The sequence below is a fragment of the Pyrgilauda ruficollis genome, unplaced genomic scaffold, assembly GCF_017590135.1.
Source record: "Pyrgilauda ruficollis isolate IOZ18807 unplaced genomic scaffold, ASM1759013v1 scaffold31, whole genome shotgun sequence".
Classification (NCBI taxonomy): Eukaryota; Metazoa; Chordata; class Aves; order Passeriformes; family Passeridae; genus Pyrgilauda; species Pyrgilauda ruficollis.
This window is the reverse complement of record NW_024524489.1, coordinates 7571545-7583609: the sequence shown is the minus strand read 5'-3', so window position 1 is coordinate 7583609 and position 12065 is coordinate 7571545. Positions and strand designations below refer to the sequence as shown.

The following is a 12065-nucleotide window of genomic DNA, read 5'->3' as shown; positions in this document are numbered from 1 at the left end:
AACTGGCCGAGTTTGGTTATTTGAATACAGTCCCTGCAGGGGTTTTTGTCTGTGTGTTTGTATTCTTCAAGACAGTTCAAGTTCATCTGGAACATCTTTGAGATTAATGTCACCTTGCCTGTGGTTAGAATGCTTGCTGAATTTACTCTCTTCCCATCATCCCTTCAGGATTTGTAAAAAAAAAAAAAAAAAGCCAAAAAACCCCAAATAAAAGAAAGAAAAAGGATTGAGCTCTGGTACAGTATCTTCTTACACTTGCAGTTTTAGGAATTTTAGGCATGACTTAACTAAAATGCTGCACTACATTAGAAAAATTAGTACAAGTCTGTTTTTTATCAACTTCAACTCCCTCCCCACTAAGTTCCAGTTCTGATGTTCAGAAATCATTCTTACTTTAGCTTAATGGGCTTTAAAAACAAATATTTGCTGATAATTGGAGAAGGATTGCTTAAATTGCTGAGCAGTGTCTGGCATGAGCAAACCGAAATGTGAAATGAGCATTGAGCAAGAAGTTCAATCAACTCTCCTCCTCAGTGAGGATTTATAGAATTAATTCAAAAATTATGATGCATAACCTAATCAAAATTTAATTTAAATTTCCTCCAAGGTAAAGTAATAATATTGCAGTGCTTGATTAATAAATTTGACTGTATTTTAATCTAGGAAATTCCTAATTGTCCTTAGTGTTAACATAACTATCAATTAGGAGTTAAAAAATAAGGAATCAATTGGTTAGCTAGATTTCTTGAAATACAACTGCAATTACAATTAAATAATATGGCTGTCATCAGTAACTGGACATATTTTAACAGCCCCACCAAAATATTTGACCGTAAAAGTCATGGTAGACTTCACAGACACATCTTGGCACATCACAGGCACCCTTCTGCAGGGCTGATAAGCCCAAGAAGCCTGAGCTTCTCTGTACTGCTCTGCTCCCACCCACCACTGGTTTGTGGCCTCTGGACAGCACTGCAGTGAGCCATGGAATCACATCCTTAGGGAAACAAAGGCACTTCAGAGGGAAAAAGCTTCCACAGCATTTGCTCACACTGGTGTGTCCTGTGCGAATCACCCGACACTTGTATGGAACCAATGTTCACATGATGGGAAGTTCCACAGGAACACTTGTCATGTTCCTCATCAGGAACACAGATCCATCCCAGAAAACCCCACAGCACTGGATAAAATGAGGCACCTGTAGCCTGACAGGACCTCACATGGTGCTGGGTTCAGAAAAGAAGACTATTTCTCATTTACTTCAGGAGTGATCTGACTGTGGCTGTAAAATGTTCATAGTTTCTTTATTCTGAATCAATCATTATTCAGTAACCAGAAAATTTAGGCTTATTTAATCCTACAGCACTGTAGAAACAAAGACCCATGTGTTCCTGCACGTCTACATGCCAGAACCATATATACCTGCTTCACACAAACCCTGCTTCTTTTAATGATACAGAAACATTTTCCCCAAACCAAACATCAGAAAATGCCTGGCTGCAGAACAGTTGCATCCTCCACTCTATTTTGTAAAATGCAAATAAGTTATGTAAGTATATATAATATCTGGTGAAATATCACACACCTGGTCACAGTTTCTCCATAAACTTCTCCAAGTATTTTGGATATAAACCCAAAAATACATCCTTAAAAAAGTCTTTGCTCACTGGAATCAGATTTCTATGACATATTTAACAATTTAACAATTCCAAAGAACCCCTTCTAAAACCAGTGTATAATGAAATTGAACATACTTTTATAGCCCACCTCTAACCTCTTTAAAACAACAAATTTACATCAACTCTTAAGCATTAAGTTCTAATGTCATAAATAGCAAGATACCACTGTTTTCAATGCCCTATAAAAGAACTTCCTGACTTCAAAACAGGTATGCTGTTGTTTCATAAAAATAGAAACAGACCCTAAAGCCACACAATATTGAAGGATATATTTAGTACTTGCTGGAAGATTCCTAACAGCTATTTTCCTGTATCAATACAGCTGGCACTCAATTCTTTACTGTTTTTCCTCAATTTTCCTTTATGCTACATAAAACACAGCTATTTTTAGCAGTTGTCAGATTTGAAGGCTACAAATCTCTGTAGTTATTGCACCCTCCTCTTCTTGCATATAATCTCTCAATTAAAACAAATGTCTCCCCAAAGAACTTTGAAGAAGAGGCTGAATTAACAAACCATTTAAGTGAAACAGAAGCAAGCCAATCCCTTATGAATACAGAGTCTGCAATTAGCCAAAACGCTCCATTTTGCCGTTCACAACAAGGCCAATGTGCAATAAAAATTAAACATTGATGCAGACAAGGCATTCCCATGGGGCTCACATATATTAAACCATTACCACTCAACAGTTGCTTTATGTCCAAGAAACTGGGACACAGCTTGAGACTGGCTGGCTGCCTATTTGATAAAGTGGAAAGCTATTGGTGATAAGTATTTTCCCTTATTTTTGTATCCCAAGTGGCATAACCAGGCTCAGGAAGTACTCAAATGTGGCCCCCAGCAGCCACATGCTCACAGTGGTGCCAAACAGACACGACTCAGGTCCTGACTGAGCAGAGGATGGCAGCCCATAGGTTCTGCATGGAGTCACAGTTATGCCTTTGGATCAGCCCACAGTGATAATCCCCAGCACTGGCTTTCCCAAAACCTCTGTGGATCATGTTTCTTAAAACCCTATGTGAATTTAAGTCTTAGCTTGGTTAGGGTGTGTTCAGCAGTCCCCACTGCAGTGATGACCTTTTAAAGGAAAAATGCAGGATTTAGGTGGCTTCGTTACCCCTCTGCAGAACACAACGTATAGAAACTTGAAGACGGAGATTATTTTTACTTCAATGGGACACAGTCAGGAAAAACAAAAATTGCTTATGAAAGTCCTATTTGAAGCCACAAATAAGTAACCCACAATCCATCAGCTCCTTCAGACGTCTCAGAAGCTGAGGCTCTCAGCATCTCAACCGTGTCAAGCTGAAATACATAGTTACCAACTTTGCTATTCCATCAACCAGAAACCTTGAACATTAGATATGTAACTAATAAAAATACTAAGCCAGTGTTCAAAAATAAAGGGTATTTTTAAAGCCTGTACCACAACAGTAACAGCAGTTTAATAGGACTATAAAAGAACCTCCAGCTGCAACTGTAAAAGGACTTGCCACCTTAGAAAAGCTCATTCCAAAATAAATGGGCTGATGTTCTGAAGTTCAGTTTTTATCCAGACACCCTCTATTATGTCAACATTTTACAAGTTGTCTTGCTCTGCCCTTCCAAGGTCATCCTGACATTCACTTCTCAGTTGAATTCAGCTTTCCATCAACAGAGTGTGAGGATCAAAGAGAAAATAAATGCACATTGCCACTGGACAGTTTTAATTCTCATAAACTTCACAAATCCTTGGCTGGTTCACACTCACCTTTCGCAGGAGGAAGCAAATCCGCTCAATATTCCTCAGCCGCTCCCTCTGTCAAGAGAAAGTGGGGGAAAGGCAGGAGATTAGCTGGTGTCACAAATGGAGACAATATATCACAATTACAAGGGGTCAATGTTTTAATTAATGGCTGCAGTGAAGCAGCACATGTTATTAATCTAGATAGACAGCATTCACTTCTTACCCACTGCTTGCAAACCCAATGATTTTCCCATTTGTAAGTCCTGGTAAGTTATTTCTCATTTGTTTCTGGGTGTAACAATATCAGCTGGGGATTCAAGCCTGTGCTAGCCTTCAGCCAGAGGCTGCAACTCTTTTAAGTCATAATTTGTGGCTCTATCCAGTTATGCCAGTTGATACTACGGAGACTTGGTCTTGCATTTTCAGGCACCCAACTCTGGCTTCAAGATAAACCTGAGTGGGAAAAACAAAGAAGTTTGCATGGCAGCTCTTCCTCTGTTACTAAGATGGTGCCTGAACATTTGATACTAGAATTTAACACATTTGTCACATTCATATTTTCTGAAAAATCCTTTTGCCCAGGATTTTTCTCCTGGGAAGCTGAGAAGCCTCAGAGAAAAATGAGACCAATTTTATCTCGTTTGCTTCTCCTGTGTTTTGCTCCTTTGGAATGTGTTTGGAGATTGTTTCATTGGTTTCATGTGAATTGTTTTAACTCAATGGCCAACCAGTGCCAAGCTGTGTCAGAACTCTGGAGAGAGTCACGAGTTTTCATTAGTACCCTTTTAGCCTTCTGTATCTTTTCTATATTCTTTAGTATAGTATAGTTTAGTATTCTTTAATAGTATCATAATATAATAAATTAGCCTTCTGAGAACATGGAGTCAGATTCATCATTCCTTCCTGCCACGAGGGCACCCCGCAAATACAATACACATTAGTGAAAAATATCTGAAATGGCCTAGAAATGCCACTTTAAACAACAGATGCATTCACAAATACTGAGAATCACTGTAATTAAGCATTGTGACTCAAAAAATGCTCTAAAAACTCAACTCAGAGAAAGAAGACAAATCAAAGCCAGGCTTTCTTTTCAATGGCTCATAATGAGAAGCTCACCAGCAAAACCAAATTTCACTGCATAGCCCCTTGACTGGAGTCACTGTGAAAGATTCTACTTAGTATTAGTTACACTGCAAAAGACAGTGTGGGTTTGCTGTCCTCAGAAGCCTACCTGATATTTTCATTTAAATATGGCAAAAATATTCCAAACAATGAACATTTTTAAACAGGTAATGTGCTGTAACACTGTGAGAAGCCAACTCTCCCTGAGCTTTTTGCTTTTCAAGTGTTTTAAAACTCAAGGTTGTGGTAGATTTAATTCTAGTCTCCAAATAAGTGTCTTTTTCGCTTTTCTGTCCCCAAGTTTATGCTATTTTTTTTTAAAAAAGTATCATTTTGGAAAGACAATGAGGCAGTGGCAGCTTGATAGGCCCCAGAAAAAATACTGTGCCTCTTTTTGGAGCCTCTGAGCTAAAAGAGAGTCAGAAATTTTAGACTCACAATTGCAAACATGAGAATGGATGTGTGTGGATGTGCCTGAGAAGCTGCAGAAAGCTCCCTTGCCTTCCAAAGTGGAGAGGGAAAGACAGATGCCAACTGCAGCTGGCCTTGGAGAAGTGGCAAGTCTATCTCGGAACTGAAGGTAATAGAGAGCAAACCAGGACATTTGAATTAAATTCTCAGTACTGACATTGTTTTTGCCTCTGATTTGTCTTTAATTCAGCCTCCTCTTGTCAAAAAGGCTCTACCCTCTGTCATGAAAACATCGTGGAGGACACATGGGTAAACTTCAGACACTCTTACAGTGCAATAAGAGAAAACTACCCCACCAAATTAATGGAATATGGGCACAAGCAATGGTGCAGAGGGAAAAAAGAAAACACACTTGACCAAAAATATAAGAAATCCCTGCAAAAAATCTTCCTTTTATGACAATATAAAAGGCATTGACCTGTATACTGTGCAGAAAAAAAGCAATCTGAGATTATTGCTTGAATTATCACAGAAGGTTTAATGGAAGTCAAGTATGTGAACCAACCACAGAATACTCTGCTGTGCTTTACTTCATGATTCACTTTTTGATTCTTCGACTCATATGACTGAAAATGGGACTTGTTAATTTTTTTTTTTTTATCATGGACACCAATTCCATTACCATTTTAAAATAAAATGAGATTATCTCCATAGAGGGTCTCAACTTTCAGGAAATGAAAAATTTACTGGAATTTGGTACATATAAATTCAGTGTGTAGTTCTCAGATAGGAAGTAAAAACAGATAAAATGGATTGAAAATCAGATTACTTCCAGCAAATTCAAAACCAGATTACATCCACTGATGTCCTCTATAGGATTTCCTAATATAATTTTTTTCTTTTCTTCTCATTCTTTGCTTATGTGTTATTGAACAGTAAAAAAAAAAAAAAAATTATAGGATTATAGAGTTTATGCTTAAAATCATCAGTGGTCTAAGCAGTACATGTCCTCAGCTGAGTTATGAAACAAGGTTAAATGGCAAAGTACTAGCTACTGCATCTGGTTGTCAGTTGCAGGCAATTCAACAACTTGATACTCTGTAGAGATCAAATTCAGCACCTGTCATAACCCTTGTCATTCCCAGTGAGGTGATGGGGAGCAAGTTCTGCTCTCAGTTCTGGTGGTACAAACTGGCACGTGCAGCTGTAGTCAGCTAAATCACCCTAGATTACAGCTTTAATTAACAGAGGAATTTGGATATGCTTAAATCTAGGCTGCATTTCTGGTTCATTAGTTGAAACTGAGTTTACAGTCCAAGGTATTTAATGCTTTCCTATAGCAGATGCAGAAGAAAATTATATTTACTCCTAAAGCATAGGAGAATCTAGAGGCCTGCCATGGGACAGAGAGGTTCAGGCATGCAGCTCTTAACAAATTCTTTTGAGTTTTTGGCTCCTTGATACAGACAGTATGGGAGAAAGTGGTTATCCCATGTTTGAACACAGAGAAAGCAAAGTATTTCAAAAAGGAAAACTTGTGCCACAAAATGAAAAGGTGAAAAAGAAAGCATTAGCATCACATGACATTCTTCAGCTTTTGAATTTCCAAATTACTTTCCTGCCTCCTTCAGCAAAGAGGAAAGCCATTAACATAAAAATCGCCATCTGGCTTCCTAAGACTGGCCCAATAAATCAATTTTCCAAACCACAGCTGATTTCACAAGAGACTCCCTATTCATTTCCACACTCATCCTTCACCAGCAGCTCGGTGCTCCCCGTTCCTGGAGCAGCCCCAGCCCCCAGGCTGGCTGTACTCACTGCATGGGCCGGGTTGCACTGGTCGATGGGGCTCTTGAAGTCTGTCCGAAGCTCATCGAAGGCAATTATCTGAAAAACAATTTTTTTCAAGTGCTGTAATGAATGCTCCTTCAAACACTTATTTTCCTTAAGGGACTAATCAAATGCATTGCCTGCCTTCCTCGTTTTCAATGCGGAAAAATAGGAAATAGGGAATAGGGAATTTTTCAATAGGGAAAATATGGAAAAATAGCTTCCCTGACACACTCCCTTTAGAAGTAAGTAGTTAAAACAAAACATGGGATACTCCTACGTATGACACCTAGAACTCATTAATCTGTCACTCTGCAAAATCATATCTATAGCCTTTTCAGTGCTGCTACTTTCCATATTTCTTCCCTCATATCAGCAAGATTTATTTTTTTCAGATTTCCACACGACACAAAACTACTTCACAAACAAATACATCTCCAAATTTGATGGAAAAAGTCATTAGCTGCCTAAAACACAGAGATGCATCTGATATGACATTCCAGGTTTAGTACATAAACAGCTTTTTTCATTAGTTGTTAAATTTACCTCAAATATTAATTCTGAATTAGTATCAGCTTCACCATTAAGCTGCTATTCATTAACAAGCACACTCCTCAAAAGGCAAAAGCACTCTAGAGCCAACATGCCCTTCCTAAATTCTGGCAGGTTTTAGAACTTTACTTCAGACCTCATTAATGGAGAGATGCCTTTTGCTCAGGTCCTTTGGCTTCCTCCATTAACAGATGGATTGAGACATCCTGGTAATCACTGGTGCTTTTAAAGTACAGCAGAAATATTGTCTATAAAAATAATAGTGTTTGATAGCATTTTCTTGGAAGATCTTGTGTTAGAGCTAGTGAAGAGCTAGCATTTTCTTGGAAGACTGTTTTCTTGGAAAGAAAACAGCTGTAATAATCCTCAGCACACTTCATTCAAAGATCTCAAAGCACATTCTTAACTTTGTTTTTGCATTCTAGTAATACCTTTTCTGCTGCTTTTGTCTTGCTTCACCCAAGGAAGGAAAGCTGCCTGACAGGCACCACATAAACAGATATTAAAACAGTGATTCCTTTTTAGACACTTTACAGCCTAAAGTGGCTGTTCTTAATAAAAGATGATGGAAGTACAAGGCAGCAGGTCTGGTAATTAGTAGATGAGTGCAACAGCCATTCCTTGATGTGTAACAGCGTGCCTCCAGCCTGGCTGTTCAGAAAGAAATCAAATGGGTGTCAGCACAGATCTGCTGCATAGCCAAAACACATTCATTTAACAGAGATGCAAGGCAGGAGCAGAAAACCTGAAAATGGCCTGTTCTTGGATCACAATAATGTGAGAATAAAACCCAGAGCTACAATCCATGAATTTCAGCACCGCTCCACATCCTGCTCTAATGCTGCATTCATCCCACTGAAACACATTTAAAAATCAAAAGTGTGGCATTTTACAAGAGCACTCCACAGAATTCAATTTATTCAACTACGACAAGTCAAATTGGCAGAATAAACCACAAAAGGGTTCACTTGTAATCACCAAGTCAAATTGGCAGAATAAACCACAAAGGGAACTATAAAATGTGATTACAAGTGAAGCATTTCTCCCTATGGATGCAGTATCTTTCCAAGTTAGGAATTAGATCTGCAATGATAAAAGAGCAACTAAGAGAAGCAGTGAGGGGCTTGCAGTACATTTGTGAAGAATAAGGCTCACGACACCTCTGTATTTAATATTTCTTGGACAGGTCTTCATATCCTCCAGCTGGACCAACTTCTAAGAGGGTTACACGTAAGTCAGACACACATAGAACTGGGTATCTCTTTGCAACTGGATATCAGCATCAGCACTGACAGAAAGGGGGAAGGATGGAAAAGAGGTTAGCCTCAAATATACTGCACACTTATGCTTATATTTTCCTTTTTTTTCTCCTTTTTTTTTTTTTTTTTAAAACTTCACCAACATTCCCAGCTCTGTAGCCAAACCCCTACTCTTTTATTTGCTGGCACATTATTTATGTTATGCTTGCATTATACGTAAGTGCACTGAAACACATCTGACAGGTATTTCAGCACATGGTTTTCACAGAACCAGTAAGTTTAAATGCAACAGTCTCACAGACAAACTTTTGAGATGCCTGCAAGTTATGACAATGTTAAGAGCCATTCCTGCTACACCTGAAAGATATTGAGATCTCGTTTCAGGCACACATGACTGGAGGAAAGTTTCTTCAATAATAGTTTCAATGTCTCTCTGGAAGGAGGCTGACAAAAATTAATTAATTAATTAATTAATCCTCCTCAATTTATTTCAAAAAAAGTTCCATAATATTTTTATATTCTGTTAAATCTCCAGAAATAGAAGTCTAGTGATGACATGAAAATACCTATTTTAATTTATGAAAAACCACATTCCTGTTTCCTATTTCTCAGTTACAGTGAAAAATATAAAGCATAGGCAGGCTCAGAATTAGAGGAATGTAAAGAAACTCCCAAAGCATTTTGGGGGCATGGTTTTCTTCTGTTTTGTTGTTGGGAGTGGGGTGTTTTGGGAGTTTTTTCATTGTTTTTAGATCTTACAATGTGGTTTGTCCTAAATCTAAAGCCACAACTGAGTAAAACTGTAGCTTCTTAAGATTAGCAGTTGCTCACAATACACCAAGTAACTGTGCAACAAATTAGATTATATTACTGAAAATACAGCTGGGCTGTGCTGCAGCAGGGTTTGCATAAGTAATTAGGAAACATCTTCCTCTTTCACTTATAACTCTCATTCTGTGGCAGTTTAATGGCCTGGGGCATTGAGCGGCTGGAGCTGCCACTTTTCCATCCCAACCCCAAATAACCAAGTACTTGTTTCCATGAAGTATTTCACAGAGCTGTCAGGGGAGCTGCAGTGCTCTGACCACAGCCAGAGGAACAGCCTCGTGCCTGCTCCCTTTTGAGCTGGATGCAGCTCATCCTGATTCCCACACATCCTCTGAGCAGAGCTGCTCAGTGCTCCGGGACAGCACCTGGACACGGTCAGGGACTGTTTCACCTCAGAGCCTGCCACACTTACTGTGGCCACATTTCTCTTCACAGAGAAAAGCAAGGCACAATTTTTCCCAAGGATTTCCTGGGAAAGGCAGAGAGAAGCTTCAGAAAAGAGAAAAACAATTCTTATCTCTATTCTCTACTGCTGTTGTTTTACACAGGAATGTGTTAGAACATTATTTACCTAAAAAAAATTTAGTAATTAAATTCTACTAAAAATTGTTTTGCTACCTTAACCAATCACCAAAAACTGTATCCTGACTGTCAACAGACAGTTACGAGTTTTCTTTAGTATTTTTCAATAATTAGAAATAAATATTATATATATATATATATATCTTTAATAGCATATCATATCATGTAACATAATATATGATATGCTATTATTTTTAATAAAACAAGTATTCAACATTCCAAAACCTTGAAATCAAATACCAATCAATTCCCTTCATCGGGAGTCACCTGATTTTACTATAACTTGCAGCATCTTGAGCTGAGCAGTTCATCTCATCTCACCTTGAGACAATGAAATAGATCCCAGGCAGGGCACTTCATAAGAAATGCCATCGTTTCACCTCTGAAAATGAATGTACTTTATAAAGCATTCATTATCTTTCAGCTATCCAATCTAATTTGATGGAGGATGGCAATCAAGACTACAAATCATGCACATGCATGGACATCAGCAACCCAATCTCTGCAAAGGCCACACAATAAACACACTGTTCCAAAGAAAAATGACCAGCCCCTGGTCACAAAGCTGAACAGAATTTGGAAACACGTGCTAGGGGCTGGTTCTCACAAAAAGGAGAGATTTATTTCTATTGGTAAACATTAATGTTGTACACAGCTTCATAGACAGAGAAAAAGGACCATCTGACATTTATTTAGGAACTTGAAGGAAAAAAACCCCAAAACACCAAGTTATCTGTTGACTTGCAAAGCCCTATGGGGGAAAGAAAAAGTGCATCATGTTTAGCAATATTTTTTTATAATTACTGCAGAAACAGGCCAGGGATTGAATGGACAATGGATATTGCATTACCTTTTGTCTTGGGGAATTTTCCCTGTGAATCCACATTGCAAATCACTGCAGGAAATTTGTTCTGCCTCTGCCCTAGCCATGCTTTTTCCTGGTGAGAGAAGTATACTTGTGTGTGTTTTCCACCTAATAAAACTGAAGTTCTATAAAAATACTTCTTGCAGTCTCTGGTGATTCACACCATCTGCAAATCTCCAAACTCCCAGTACAAGCCAGCAAGGATTTTGCCCCAATTTATACACATCAATGAGATCGTGATGACAATACATGTTTCAATTGCAAGTATATCCATAAAATTTGTTTTAATTGCCTGCACTCTCTCTGCTTACCAGAGAGACCATAACAGCTTTGAATAAGGAAGTATTCACATAAGACCAAACAAGAATTTTGCTTTCTTTTTATGCTTATGTACCCATCAAAATGAAAATTTCACTTGATGTTAGAAATTAGCTATGATATCTCATTTTTAGGGAAGATACTTTTTTTTTTTTTTTTTTTTTTTTTAACTTCTTATTTTAATTGAGAATGTGGTGGTTTAGGGTGGCAGTGAAGTTGGTGTAGGTGTGAATGCAGTGACAGCAAAGAAGTTGGATATTATTGCCTACTGGCATCTCAGGAAAGTTAAGATAAAACAGAACTTGATGACAACCACACCAACCACAGAACAGAACAGTAACACCTAACATATGCTTCCTTGTCAATGCACCACCATCCCATATTGGAGGAACTGTCTTTAATGGTTCATTTAGATAATTTGTCTGCCCTCCACTCTCCCAGGCAGCTTTCACAGCACCCAGGCCTGCAGCTCACAGGGTGACTGCAAGTCAGCACTTGGACAGAAGGGAGGCAGGATTAGGAGCAGGCTGTGCTCCTCAGCTTCATGCCTGCCCAGCACAGAGATATTAACTGTGTTGGGAAAATGTGTTTGAACCATGAGCAAACTGGCTGAGGTACTTTGCTGGATTTTGCTGGGCAGAAGCAGCAACTGGAAAGATGTCAGTCAGGTAAGAGTCAGCCAGGGAGGAATGAAAAAGGACCTGGAAGGGAAGATAAGTCACTGCCTTGATGTGAGGAAGCCCATAAAGAGCTACAGAGAACAGGGACAACAACAAAGTGACAGATTGAGAGAATGTTTTTTTTGCTACCCAGTTCTTATCATGATATGAAATGAACCTGAACAAGAAATTTATCTGTGAGATGTTCTTCATCCCTCTTTGTTCTTTGGT

At 38.6% G+C, this 12065-nt stretch overlaps 1 protein-coding gene across 1 annotated transcript in view; it reads right to left on the bottom strand.

Annotated features, from left to right (window-relative positions):
* Positions 1-12065, bottom strand: part of CNIH3 (cornichon family AMPA receptor auxiliary protein 3) — a 45676-nt gene that overhangs the window by 17393 nt on the left and 16218 nt on the right. Inside the window, exons 2-3 of the mRNA XM_041474030.1 lie at positions 6760-6828; positions 3430-3477 (exon numbers count right to left, since the gene is read on the bottom strand). Coding sequence (XP_041329964.1) covers positions 3430-3477; positions 6760-6828 — 117 coding nt within the window. The remainder of the gene's footprint in view (positions 1-3429; positions 3478-6759; positions 6829-12065) is intronic.